This window comes from Colius striatus, chromosome 21, assembly GCF_028858725.1.
Source record: "Colius striatus isolate bColStr4 chromosome 21, bColStr4.1.hap1, whole genome shotgun sequence".
Lineage (NCBI taxonomy): Eukaryota > Metazoa > Chordata > Aves > Coliiformes > Coliidae > Colius > Colius striatus.
In genome coordinates this window covers 5,417,661-5,431,534 of record NC_084779.1, presented here as the reverse complement: position 1 = coordinate 5,431,534, position 13,874 = coordinate 5,417,661, and the positions used below count along the sequence as shown (strand labels likewise).

Genomic DNA, 13,874 nt, shown 5'->3' with positions numbered 1-13,874 from the left:
TCCATCTCGCAGTTCTGCCACAGTAAATGGAGTATAAAATGTCAGAACTCGTCTTTGTTGAAGCTATAAAGCTCCCTTGCTTGTTTACTTTTGTTATCTCAGTATCATCACCCTGGCAAGATTCATGTGAACTTTAGGCTTTATAGTTCAGCAGCAGATAGTCAAGATCCTGGCATTGCCCATGTTCAGCTGGGTATTTGCCTGATACAGCCCCTGTTGGGAGCCTTAACAGGGCAGCAGGTTCTTACAAAAAGCATACTGTGACTAGTTTTAGGATTGGGAAGTGGGCACATTTTCCCAGCATCCCAGGGTGTGAGATGCGAGGTGTGGGGACGTGAGACTTCATTAGAAAGCAGCAATGGTTACTCAGAGCAAAGCAGGAGAGCAGCAGGGGTGCTGCTGGCACTCTCCTGTGTGGATCTCTGTGAGGAGGAGGAGGATGTTATACAGGTAGGGCTCAGCCAAGGGTGACACAGCCCCTTCCCCAGCAGGATGATGAGTTGTCCTTTGTTTTCATCCCTGTAAAGCTAAGGACTGTAAGTCCTGTGAATCGCTTCTGCTGATAGATCTGTCCTAATTGATGCCTGTACCTGCTGCCCACCCTTCCAGCAATGTCTTCCTATTGCCAGTGTGCAGCAAAAAAGTGCCAGAGGTGGTTGCAAAGAGATTTTGCAGTCCTATCCTTGGAAAGAGGCTGGACTTGGATTCCTTTCATCTCTCAGTGACTCAACCCTTTGAGAGGACCATGCCATACCCTACCCAAGCTCTTTCCCTGCCTCGCAATTTGGTTAGATTAAGAAGGAAATTAAAAGATGAGGCCATCAGTGCAGGAAATAAAAGGGAAATTGAATAATGTCTGGTGCAGGGCATGCAGCACCAGGATCATAGGACAGGCTCTACAGCAATTAAAATACTTAAGTGGTGCCTCATTTTTTCCATGGGGGTGGGGGAGAAAGCTTATTTTCATCCCAAACATGGATTGTTTCTCTCACTGCTGAGGATATATTGTCCCTAGGATGTGGCTGCCTCTTCCTTTGCTGGACTCTGCAGGCTCAGTGCAGGTGACACAATCCCTGCCTCTCTCAGCTCCTTTAGAGCACGAAGTTTGGCAATGCCCTGAGCCTTTCTGTGTGTTTCGGGCTCCCTGTGCTTTGCAGCTTTGTCGGGAGCAGCTTTTGCACAAAACCCGGGCCAAAGAGCAAGGGGACTTGCTCAGGCCCAGTGACATGAGTTTGGGGAGCAGCGGTCGTGTGAGCTACTCTGGGCCAGGGAAGCTGTGCCCGAGGGGAAGGGAGGCCGAGCCCAGGCAGCCGGCGGGAGCCCGATGGGGCCGGCGCTCGGCGTGCGGGGCGGCCGGCGTCTGTCCCGGGTCCTGAACGCCTCCCGGCCCTTCGTCCGCAGCAGCAGCTCTTCAGCAGCCCCTGCCAAATGTCTTTTTAAAGCTATTTAGCCCTTCTGTCCTTAGCGGCATCCCGTGTCCTTAGCGGCACCCCTTTGGCACCCCGCTCTGCCAAACTTGGCACTCATACCGGTGGCATAGCCCGTGAGACAGTACCTGGAGTTAACCCCAAGCCCAGTGCCCACCTCCTGGCAGGATTCACAGCTAGCAGCCGTGAAGCCTTTGGGAAAGGCATCTCAGCTCGCTGCCACGGTGCCAGAGCTGGCATCGGTGCCTGAGAGCGGCTCTTCAGCGCAGTGGGAAGGGTCACTGCACTGGTCATTGTCCCGAAAGGATGCAACCACCATCCTTGTTGCTGTAACCGACCAGCAAAGGCTTGTGTGGACGAGATGGGATTCTCTGTCCAGGGTCGCGATCGACCCCTTAGGACAGAGGGAAAGGAGGGAATTTCTGTATCTTCTGCCTGTGTGCTACACCATGGCCGAAAAAGAGAACACCCCCGCAAGGCAATGCAAGCTTTATACAAAAGTTTATTGCTCATATCCCGCTCCCTGGGCTGCCTGGCTGCCTGGCTGCAGGACACCAGGCTGGAGGCTCAGGGAGCGCTTGGGAGCTGGTCCCGGCTTCAGCTTCTCCCTCTCCTCCAGAAACCTGGGAGAGAAGAGGCGAGAGCTGCTGGGGGAGCCGCTTTCAGCCGGGGACAGCGGCTGCTCCCCGCGGCCGCCGCAGCCTCCCCCGCTCGCCCGTGCCGCGGGCTCTAAGCAGGGACCTACGGGCTTTGTACTGGTTGCATCCCAGCCCCGTCTGCGCGCCGATCCTCTCCATCCTGGTCCCAAAGCAGCTGGAGAAGTGCCTCCGTCTGTAGGAGGAGAGGAGGCTCCTCCACTGGCTCTGCCCCTCCGCAGGCTGGGTCTGGCCGTGCTCGGGCAGCGGGACACCCGGAGGGCCGCCCTCCGCCCCCGGGAGAGCCCACTCGGAGCCGCCGTCCTCAGCCCCGGCCAGCGGCTCGTCCTCCAGGCCTGGTTCCCCTTCCTCGTCCCGGAGCTGCCCCAGCGCCTGCAGCAGGTCCTGGCCAGAGAAGGAGAGGGGAGGAGCACAGCCGCGGCGCAGGGACAGGGATCCCCGCTGCTGCCGCTCCGCCTCGGCGGGACGGCTGCGGGTGGCCGCCCCAGCCCCGGTACCTGCAGGGACCGCAGCTCCGGCTCGTACTCTCCGTCGTCGGGCTGTGCTCCAGCCCATGGCAGGACGAGCAGTAGCAGCGAGGCCTTGCAACAGAAAACCGAGAGCTGCATCCTACCCTATCCTATCCCAGCTAGGCACCGTGTCGCTGGTTTGCCCATGGATGCCTCTCCTTATATCCCCAATCTGTGCCCCGAGGGAGTTCAGCTGCCTCCTGCCAGATCCCCGCAGGAGCCCAAGTGCCACACTCTGCCTCTCGGCTTCGATAAGGGAACTGGTTACAACTGGCCCCACAGGTGACTCTCCAGGAGAGGGGGGGGTCCCCTGAATGCAGGTCTCCTCTGGAGGGAGAGAATTGCCCAGAGTCATCTCCTCCCCTCCTAGCAGCAGTTGTCCCAGTGATTTCCTCTGCTTCCACTCTCCATCACTGTTAGGTAGGAGAGGACCTTGTGCTTTTTACCCATCTGCTCTGCCTTATCTCTGCAGACATGCAGGAGCTGTGAGCTGGCCCAAGCAGAGGCATGATTTCCCCTCCAAAGGAATGAGAGATGGATCATTTCTCCTTCATGGGGGAGAGAAGGTGGGGTCAATCAGGAATTATCTGCAGCAGCTCTCAACACCTTTTTCTTCTCTATATGGATATTTTTTGTGCTATGTGAATAGACCACATCCTAATATTTGGCTTTAGGAGATTTTCCTTCCTTGCATGTTCATATGATGATTGTTCTTTCCTTCCTCTGATGTTGTTGGCAAACTCTTCCATCTAGAGCTAAGAGGCACTAACCTTTTAGTGGCCTAAGTCTGCCTTGAGTGATGGCATAAATGAACACTTTGCTATATGACTTTCTCTCCAACCCTGCCTTGGTCACAGCTGTGAATCAGTCACCATCCTCTCCTCATATCCCACCATCTCTCCTGTAAATGATGGTGTGTTCTGTCTCCTACATCTTGGGTTAGAGTGAGAAATTCCTATGGAACAAATGTTCTCTCCAGAGAGCCCAAGGATCAGTCTCTAAGAAAGAAACATTGTAGATCTTTGTATTCAGACTCTCCAGATAAAAGCCTCTGAATCACCAATTTGGTGACTGCAACAGGCAGCCTTTTTGTAAGAAACTTTCTCTTATTTTGGCTTAGATTGACAGCAGTTCATTACTAACTTTCAGCAAAACTTTCAGCATCTCTCCTGTGGAAGTGGCAAATTTAAACTATAAATGAGTACAATTTCCACTGGTCCTGGGGTGCAAATCAATATGACCCTGTTAGATGCTTACAGAATGAAAGGCAGAACCCATGATATCCAGTGGGCAGAGTAGCAGACAAGGTCCTTTCAATCACCACCTGGGTAATATTAAAGCAATTACACTAATTCTCTGCCTTCTGCCCTCATTGTTTGCTTAACCACTACTCTCATACATCTCTGATTTCACTTGATATGCAGTGAGTTCTCCTTGGGCCCATATTTCAGAGATTCTCCTAAAGCTCAGCAAAGACAAAGAAAGCTTTTCCCCTGAATTCAGAGGGTTTGAACCAAGTCATTGTGGACTTACTACTACTAGGTGCTGTATGAAGAAGGAACAACATACAGGATGGCTTTACATCTCTTTCCCCCATTTTCTTGTCCTTCTGTTCCACAAATCTACCCATGGTTGACATAATTTATTGTAGATTGGAAGGAAACTACCAATATCAACTGGTGTGGGAGAATGATCTCTGCATGCAGCAGTCTTAAGAGTCAGCAAATGGTTTTGTTTAAAGCATCACAGCAAAGAAGAATCTGGCAGAGGAAAGAGATGTGTGTTTTGAAAGTATGGTACATGAATGAAGGAAGCTCAGGTCAGGTGGGAATGTGGTGTTGATGCAGAGCAAGAGCAGGTAGCTGAGAATGTGCATCATCCTTGGTTTTGTGTGTGGAAAAGACAGGAGTGGAAAGGGATAAAACAGGGAGAGCATATAAGGATCTGTGATGACTAAGGGACATAATATAACTTGGCCCTCTAATAATAAATGAGGCAGCCTTGAGTCTTGGATGAGACCAAATCTTGATTGCTTCCTACATCCCCTATGAACAGGTACCCCAGAAGCAGACACATTTGAGGAAGACACCTGTATGTTTCCTTCTATGTAGGAGTAGTTTGATTGCAGGCCTTTCTCCTCAGCAATTTCTACAATCCTAGTGTGTAAACCTGTGCACTGCTGCTTAGGGGAGATGGAAATGACACAGCTAGAGATGAGCTTCCCCCATCTGACTGGCATGTCCATAATGTCCCTGGGCTGTGTGGATTAACAGCCCATCTGTCCACTCCAAGCAAAAGACTGGAAGGGAACAACTGTGCTTTCATTTGTGACCATCACTGTAGACATTTGTGTGAGCAGCCTCACTGATTTCCATGGGGCTGCTTGCAGAGTTCAGCTCTCATCAGCATTAGGCATGATCTTGGCAAATCAGCCTTCAGAGGGAATTCTTTTGGCTCAGGATGTTTGCCAAGCAGCTGTGCTCCGATTTGTTCATTGTTAGATTCAGTCAATGCTTGGTTTACTTAAAAAATAGAACAGTAAGGTACAGTTTTTGGTGTCATCTCGACTTTTTTGTTGGAAAAGTACTTTTCACTACCTGGATCTGTCTGTGGAAGAGTAGGGTGTCCTCAAACTTTCTTTAAATGATAAGATATATTAGTAAGAAACAATTGTTTTCCTCTGTGGCACATCCAGCTGCAAAGTATCAGCTTTCTGCTGAAACCAGCTAAGACATCTAACCTTTCAGCTCAAACTGTGGCACTCAAAGACCTGGGGCTTTGTGTCCTGGTTTCTTATGGCTCTTCTGTGAACATGGCTATGTCAGTCTTGTTCCTGGTATATTTATGTTTAAACAGTAATATCTTAACTTCAGAAAGGTTCTTTTGGTAAGAAGAAGGGATTGTTTGACTGTGTGTCCTTTTGGTTTGGTTTGTTCTCTTAAGACCAGCTGAAAAGTCCTTTTTACAGAGAGCAGCCCTCTGAAATGCTTTGGAAGTCTAGTGGATTGTGTTTAACTGCAAACTGGGGACAGTTTCAGGAATGATACATGAAAGAATCACAGCAAAGGCTTGAAGCAAATTCACCAAATCATGGAAAACAGTTTATTATCTGTGCTGTCATGAGGCTCATTTGTTTACACATTTAGTTCACAAAGACTACAAATGTGATCTTGTAATTATATTTCAGATAGATGTTCACAAGTTGTTACTCTGAGAGAAATAGGCAGTACAGCAATGGTGTCTTCTGTTGGGGAGAGGTGGGGTGCAGTTTGCTCAGTACATTGTGTGATAAATGGATTGGTAAAGCCAGTGTGAATAAGGGCTGAATATCTCACTGAAAGGCAACAGGTCCTTTGAAAGCTCAGTCAGTCCTGTCAAGAAAGCAGAGAAATAAGTAAAAGAAAGAAGTGGACAGGATTTCACACATGGAAATTAACTGATTTCTTACTGTTCTAGGGCCAGGTTCGGCTCCACTGTTCTGCTGAGAGTTTCTTTGGATTGACACAAGCATCTCTGGGGAGCTGGTGAAAACCTCTCTGATCTGGCTTCTGTGGCAAGATGAAATGCATACAGCTGACTTGGAAACAGGAGTGAAAGCAGGTAAAGCAGAGATGTGGCATTCACAAGTTTAAAGTGCGCATTTGATGACAGTGAATTTTGAGGAGGGTGAAATTAGTAAGCTGTGTTTGCAATGGGAACATAAAAGGCACCAATGGGAACATAAAAGGCACCATTCCCTTAAAGCTGGATTAAATTTACTCTTCTGCATATTTGAGTTATTCACAAACACACAGAATACCTGCTTCTGACTTTCTTACCATAGCAAGCAGTTAACATCCCAGTCCACTCAGTGACCCAATCCTGTCCAGTTTGACACCAAAACAGCCCCTGGAGAGCCCCTTTTTGCTTCTGCCTTGGTATCTGCGGGGTAAGCTTAGGAGGTCGCTGAGGAACCTCTGGACAGAGCTGTCACCCATGGACATGCTCTCAGGCTGGTCTCTGCTGCTTCGGGTCCACTGGAGTTCAGCATCTTGCTGATCAAAGGCACCTGTTGGGATCATGTTGTCTTGCTTATGGTCCCTCTCTTCTGAGACCAGAGGATGCTCCAGGTCCTCATCTAAGAGTTTGGACAGACTCTGAAGAAAGAGAAAGGTGGAGAGAGAGGAGAGAAGAAAAAGGAGGGGCTTCATGGTTATCTTTAGTTTCTTCTGGCTCACCAAAATGCTCTGAGCAGTGGATGCTCTCTCAAAATGCTCTAAGGCTCTATGCTGTTACTGTATTCTATGGTTCTGAGCTGACAAACTGACAGTGAAATCTTTCCTGCAGCTGGGGAACTGGAGTATTGGATAAGTTGTGAAAGATAATGAAGGAGGCTTGGTCAAGAGGGAATAGGGAACAAGAAAAAATGGTTGATACCCTGGAATGATAAGAGAAGCCATGCAATGACAGGAGACACATTGAAATTGGTGCTAGAAGGATGACAGGTTTCTTCACAGATTGGGAGGTTGCTTCATATTTGGGAATACCAGATCCCTAGTCATGTAGCTAAAATGTGTTTCCCTAATGACTTGAAATTCCTGCACACACAAATACAGACACACACATAGACACTTTCTCCTTTTCTCATGTTTGGCCTCTGGGACTCTCAAGCAGGGAAAGTCCTGCACTGCTGAGCTGAGGATAAGATGCAGGTACATCCTGTTAATTCCTTTTACAGCTTAAACCAGGGGCTCAGGGAGGAGCATGCAGGTGACTGCTCTGAGGCTCTGGATCAGAGTCCTTCCAAAAAAACTCCTTTTATTCCAAAAGTTTATTACTTCAGTCAGTCACAGGATGACCCTCAAGCTGCAATCTCCAAACTCACCCCACAAGAAAAAACATTTTCCTTTCAATTGCCTCATGTCATCAGAATTTAAACCTAATCACTGATTTCTTTAGTCTCTCCATGTAATAACTGTGTCTGCCCACCTCTAGGTTCCCACTGTCACAATCTCTTTGAGTGTCTCCTACTGCTTTAGTTAGGGTTGGAAGAAATGGAGCTAATCTGAAGTATCTAATTGAGCAGGCAGTCACTTACCTGTAAGCTGGAAATGGGCCTGGCCCTTGCCTGGTTTTGACTCATAATCAGCAGCAGAAGAAATCCAGGGCAAGAAAGAAGTTTCAGGTTCATCTTCAGGCTTTGGTGTCTCTGATTCCTCCTCCCTTTGAGTCTCTCCCAGTTTAGTGTTGCTCTGTGTCTCCAGCTACCAGCCTTTATATCTTCCTCCAACCCCTCCCAAACATACCTTTTGAGCTCCTGCCAGTGCAAGGATTGGTTTGAGGTTCTGATCTGTTTTCATTCTCCCAGGAGGAGGAGGGAGGAAATAGTTCTTTTTTTTCTGATGGCAAAGAGAAGGAGCATTGTACACTTAGGCAGTGCAGCATCATTCTGTTGCTGGGAATCTGAAGGTCTCTGCAGCCTGCTGTCTTGGTACCACTTGTGTCTGTCAATTTGCTCAGCTCAGTGTTCCTTGGGCTGACTGCTAAACTCTTTGTTTCCATCCAGAAAAAAATAACTGGAAGAGAAGTGTAAAGTGAGGTGAGACACAAATTGTGTTCACACAGCTCACATCACCACATCAGAGGGGTGAGGATCTCATAAAACGTGCTATGTAAGGACTAAGTGTTATTACCTAACGTAAGAATATGGCATTAGTAACCTCTGAGACACAAGAGTGTGATTAGGAGAAGGAGGAAAATCCAAGTCCTAAAAATATGACAAGTAAGTTGTGTTAGTTACTGGCCTGAGTGACAGGGAGTGTGGCTGAAACCAGGCTGACACGCAGAGAAAGCTTCAACGTGGCTTAAGCTGAGGAAGGAATTCCTCTTCTCCCCTGGATCCAGCTAAAACCACTTCTGTGTGTTCTTTCTCAGTTTATCAGGCATGATTTGTATTAAATCTGAAATGAGTCTGACCATCTTTCTGACCACATGTACAGTTACAGGGAAATGAAAAAGCTGCAGGATCAGAATGTGTGTCTGGTGGGGTTTGTTGTTGTGGTTTTGTGTTTGTTTGGGGTTTCTATTATTTCTGATGAATTGAAGCACCAGCATCAAGCAGAATTAATTCTATGAAATGTTAGGAGCAGAGGAAACTGAATCAGTTCTTAGCCAGAGTCTTGAGGGTATTTAAATCACTCCCTCTGCAGTAAAAACATCTGGGAGATGTGTGGGTGCCCTGATGAAGATGTGACTGATTCTGCAAACCCCCTGTGTGTTCTAATGAGCTTTTCACTAGGTTCCATACCAAAAAAATGACCCTTTCTCTGTTTTGAGGGCAGTGGGGAAGAGCAGCAATAAAATATGTTAAGTTACATGTACATTAAGGGCTTCAATCTTGGCCCCACTGAAAAATGGAGATGTTCTTGAGCATGCAAGAATACACTTTGATCTTTCACTGCATTTTTGCACACATGTGATGCAGAAAATTGAAGGTCATTATGCTGGATCTGTAGGGACGAAATGGAAATGAAGGACCATCTGGCACTTTTCATCTGATCTTTGAGGTTAAGAGTCAGTTGGTACTGAAAGCTTGGGAAAAGTCCTTTTGTGCTGTGGCAGCAGGTTTAATGTTTTCAGCATTGTCAGTTTTATGTCTCTAGAAATGGGTATTCTAAAGAGACAGCTTCAAAACACCCCTCTGACAGGAGAGGAGGGCTGATGTAATTCTATAGTTGGGATGTTTTTTGTTGTTGCTGTTGGTTATAACCACATTTGATCTGAATCATATTAGAAAGTGGAATTGTCATTTCAGAGACTTGAGGTGTGTACTTTGCAGTGTAGCATGACAGTAAGAGAAGATCAGGACAGCTCAGGCTTGCCTCTTCTCTGAAAAAGCCTAGGGTTGGTTAGTTGCTTTGGTTGGCTTGTCACAAGCCTGCATATAAACAATAACAATAAATCTTGACTTCAAGATCTCTGATTTTGTTTTGAGGGACTTCTCTCTCTGGTAACTGTTGGAAATCCACACGCTAGCACAGTCCTCATCTATGACTGTGTTGGTAAAATTAGCCTAATTAAGTTTGGAAAGGACTTCTGGAAGTCTGCAGTATGATCTTGTGCTAAAAGCTGAGCCAACTTACATCAAATTGCTTAGTGTCTTGTCAAGTTGAGTTTTGAAAAATCACCAAGAAGCAATGATTCCTTAATGTCTAGTTGGAATTTTCCCTGTTGACATGATGTCATTGCCTCTCGTCCTGGTGCACTGCAGCTGTCTGTAAGCAGAACAAAAGGATGTTCCATCTCTTGAAACAATGACACTCAACGTGAGTGCTGCATCACCTGGACACTGAGGCCAGCTTCAGTCCATCTAGTCATCAGCTGGCTTCAAATCAGATTTAATAGAGTGGAAAGAAGTAGTTAGAAATGCAAAACCATCCAGCAAAAGTCTCTGCTTTATGTTCTGGGACTTCTCAGGGCTCAGAGTAGCATCAAAACTCAGTGTGTGAATATTTACAGCTACTTCAAAAATTGCCATTGAGGTGGTGGAGTTAAGACAGAGACTTCAACAACAAACTTCAGTCTGTAAGAAGGGAAGAACTCCTGAGGGCAGGAGAAATTATTTGGGAGACAGGAAATGGCTTTATGCCATTTCTGAAGTGATTTGAGTGTTCCTTTTTATGGAAAATTGTCCATATAGGGCAGAAGGAAGTATGAAGAAGAAAGCAGGCTGGTGCATTGCTCATCTCCAACAGTAAATTGTTTCCTTGCTTACTGAGCTATTCCTCCTGTATCAGCAGAGAGTTTATTTCTTATTAAAAGAGTAGGGTTAGGGCATACTATTCCTCTGGGGCTGTATCTGCCTCATCTCTGCAGGCTGCTGAGCTCTGAAGTTGATAGCGTGTGCCGTGCTTAGATAGGTACTATTAGAGCGCTGCCGCACTAACTCATTATCCTCCTTCCCAGCTCACTGACCCCTTTCAGCCTCTCTCTCCTTCTCAATTGCTCAGGCCAGCGTTTCCTGGCTCACTGCAGCAGGCTGAAAGGGCAGTGACGTGTTTGCAGCGCTTTCATCAAAGTGGATCGCCAAGTCCTTGATGGAAGCTGGCACTAGAGGCCCTTCATTATGAGACATTAACATTTAGCTGTGGTATCCAAGCATTTGCTTGGTTGTCTCCCTTCTTTGCCCTCTCCTGAGTGACCCAGTGGCTGAGCTGAGGCAGGGTTCAATGCACAGCATCATCATGAGCCCAGGCTTGACTGGTTATTATCCAGCTGCAGGTGCTCTGCTTGCTTTTCTGGCACTTCATTGCTTTCACCTTGGGTTATGTGCTGACAGCGGGGCTCTGTTGCAGAAGGAGATGCAGGAGGATGTGCAGCAGCAGTTCTCAGCTTGCCTGCTGTAAAGCTGGCATGTATCCACTGGCATGTATCCACAATCCAATCCATCCTCAGGGATGGTTGGGACTGTGTACTGAAGGAATTGTGTTCTCCTAGGCTCTGTGATAGCCCCGCTGGGGGGAATAAACAAAACCTTCACTAATGAGGGACTCAGAAGGAGCATCCCCTGTGGGCTGGTCATCCTACAGTGGCCCACTGCACACCTTACTTCTCCCTCTTCCTTTCCAACAGCACATCTCTGGTACTGATAAGGCCAGTAAGAGGACAGTGCTGTCACCACTCTTCTCTGGGCTCCCAAAAATGCATTTTACCTTTATGTGATTAGTTCTGCTTTTGCTGATCTCTTTGATAGCTGTGAAGAGGAGATATTTTCCTTTGTAGCCCTTTGGAACAAGGAGGGCAGCAGCCTGGCATTTAGTAGCAGGTTATAGGTGGTTCTGAAGCACTGGGGGTTGATGGGGAAATTTTAACAGTAGGTTTTCCAGGCACATTTGTCATATTTAGCTGATGATAAACCCAGCAGTGAAGCAGCAGTGAGGGAGGGGATGAAACAACTGGAGATTGTGCTCAGTATTAGTCAAATGGCTGTCTCTGTGCTCTGTGGCTTGCTGCTGCTTGCTGGGAGAGGAGCTGGGTCCAATTCTGATCTCTGCCACAGCAGGGGTAGAAACAAATATCACCTAAGGCTTCCATATTTGGCCTATGGCAGCCAAGATCTGTTGGACTCCTCATTATCCCCAGTGCTGGCTCTTGGATGGCATCAGGGAGAGAAGTGACACATCCATGGATTCACTGGTGGATGTTCCTGCCTCCCTTTCAATGATTTGTTTCCCAAATGACCTTTTCCTTTGTGCATGAGAGCATTTCTAGATTCACTGGTCCTGCTGTGTAGTGTGATGCTAAAGATCCCTGACTTTGCCCTGTGCTAGTCTTGCTGAGGCTCATAACAAACTTGCTGTGAATTCTTTTGACATCTAGAGGCAAGCTGCTTTTCCCAAGGTGCTTTAAGCTCCTGGAGTCCCACTGCCTGTGGTTCAGCACTCTTCAGCAAATGGTGTCCTCAGCTCTCAAAGGAGGGAATGGATGAAGTTATAGATGTAACTACATCTGTGTAAATAACACAGGTGGCTTTCACAAGTTGTAGTACTAGGGAAGATTCTCAGGTTAATCATGGCAGGATGATATGAAGAAAGGAGAGGCACAAGATTTCTGGCTAGTGCCTGGTGAGAGGCAGACTTGAAGTGCTCATGTCCCACACAGGCTCACCTGAAACTTTACTTTTGGTTAAGCTTTATCTCAGCAAGATGGCCAGCAGCTTGCTGCCCAGTTGTTTCAGTGAGGTGAGGATGTCTACACAGGCAAGTTGTAGGTATTCACACTGCAACTGAAAACATGGATTAGCTGTGCATGGTTTTAAACCATGAAGGTCTTTTTAGTTCTGTGGCAGCCAGTCTCACTTCCCTCTGATCTTTAAGTTGATCCTTAGGATAAGACTGAGGTCTAGTTGCCCTGCATGTTGTTGCCTTGTTCTAGAAAGGAGCTGGGTCAGGTCTCCATTTGTGGAATTGTCTGTATGATGAACCACACAGCTAATCAGCAGCTGAAAGCAGGAAGGCTGCTACATCAGTCTGCAGTTCATAACCTCTGACAGGACGTCTCTCTGAGACGAGAGAGGTTTCCTCAACACAACTCGAAGGTCGCTGGTGTGAGCTCCTAGCCAAGCCTCTTCACTGGGGCTGGCTGCCTTGTCCTTAACGAGGCGTGCAGTGACCTCTTCTGGCGAGTACAGAATAAGCCTCCGAGTTAGATTAGAGCGAGTTCTGGGGAAGGAAAACCAAACCCACCCGAAACAGATCTGACACTCTGAGGTTTTCATCGAATGACTACCTCAATCTTTGAGTCAAGGACACAGCAGGAGAAGGAGCTGTCTGGCCCTTGGAGGCGTTGGACTCTAGTAGCCATGTATGTGTGAGTGGCCGTGTCTTGGAGGCACGTGGTGTGTGTGTGATATAGAAATGTGTGTGCATCATGTGTAAGGTTCGTGTGTTCAGCAGTGTCAGGTGGGTGCCTATGTTTAGATGCACCACTGAAGGTGTTGATCTGGAGTCTTATGATGGATTTGCCTCTTTCTATAAGGAGATGAGAGTGGGAAGGACATTTCTTAAGCTTTTTATCTGGGGTAACAATTGCCAGGTTTTTCTTTGCCACCCAGTTCACCCTGGAATAGCTTGGAGCAATGTCAACAGTGCCCATTGATCTAAAAGCCTTGCTAGCCAAGAAGCCAAATAAAAGGGCAAGAGGTCACACTATCCCATTGTGCTATTTATTGCTGCATGCCATTGTCATAGAGCCTGCAGAAGGAGAAGCCATTTCTAGAAATGGCTAAACAGCTAGAGGAATGAAGTGGCACCTATCCTAGAAGTTGCTGTGGTTGTTTACTTCCCCTCTCCCTCCCCTAACAGACTGCTGATGGACCTAAGAATAACTCAACTAACTAAAAATGTAGCCATTACATAAAGCCTCTGCTAAACACTGTGGATTTTCTTTAGCCTGTGAGAGTAGCACTGTGCATAACCTCAGTTTTCTATTCCCAGAGCAAGATCACAGTTGTCCATTAGTTTTGACACAGCTCAGACCTGTTTGACTTTCCTTGGCTGGAGAGTTGTGTAGCTATGTCCCCTGGGTTTGGAGAAAAGGGAGGTGAACTGTCCTGGTTTTTGTTTGGCAGAGAATTCATGTATGTATTATCCTTCCTCCTGCTAGCATTTACTTCTCATCAGTTCAGGCACAACTGAATACTTAGATGTGCCCATGCTTGCTCACTAGGATTACAAGGCAAAGCCTTCATGATACAGTGTTATAAGTTAGTTGATTGTACCAGGTAGACCATCCTGGAAGTCTGC

General features: G+C 47.2%; 2 protein-coding genes across 2 annotated transcripts; both read right to left on the bottom strand.

Moving 5' to 3' along the window:
- Positions 1 to 2,024: 2,024 nt before the first annotated feature.
- On the bottom strand, positions 2,025 to 2,691 carry LOC133627423 (natriuretic peptides A-like). The gene is made up of 3 exons (XM_062012780.1): positions 2,581 to 2,691; positions 2,173 to 2,467; positions 2,025 to 2,050 (listed from the first exon to the last, which is right to left on the bottom strand). The coding sequence occupies exons 1-3, from the start codon at positions 2,689 to 2,691 to the stop codon at positions 2,025 to 2,027; spliced, it is 432 nt and encodes a 143-aa protein (XP_061868764.1).
- A 3,731-nt stretch (positions 2,692 to 6,422) lies between these two features.
- On the bottom strand, positions 6,423 to 7,762 carry LOC104550146 (C-type natriuretic peptide 1). The gene is made up of 2 exons (XM_010198838.2): positions 7,670 to 7,762; positions 6,423 to 6,728 (listed from the first exon to the last, which is right to left on the bottom strand). Exons 1-2 carry the CDS (start codon positions 7,760 to 7,762, stop codon positions 6,423 to 6,425), a joined length of 399 nt encoding a protein of 132 aa, XP_010197140.1.
- Positions 7,763 to 13,874: the final 6,112 nt, after the last annotated feature.

Coding starts and splice junctions, on each gene's coding strand:
- LOC133627423 (XM_062012780.1), bottom strand. CDS start 2,691: ATGCAGCTCTCGGTTTTCTGTTGCAAGGCCTCGCTGCTACTGCTCGTC. Junction 2,468..2,580: donor CGGAGCTGCGGTCCCTGCAG/GTACCGGGGCTG, acceptor TTCTCTGGCCAG/GACCTGCTGCAGGCGCTGGG. Junction 2,051..2,172: donor ATGCAACCAGTACAAAGCCC/GTAGGTCCCTGC, acceptor CTTCTCTCCCAG/GTTTCTGGAGGAGAGGGAGA.
- LOC104550146 (XM_010198838.2), bottom strand. CDS start 7,762: ATGAACCTGAAACTTCTTTCTTGCCCTGGATTTCTTCTGCTGCTGATT. Junction 6,729..7,669: donor GGCCCATTTCCAGCTTACAG/GTAAGTGACTGC, acceptor CTCTTTCTTCAG/AGTCTGTCCAAACTCTTAGA.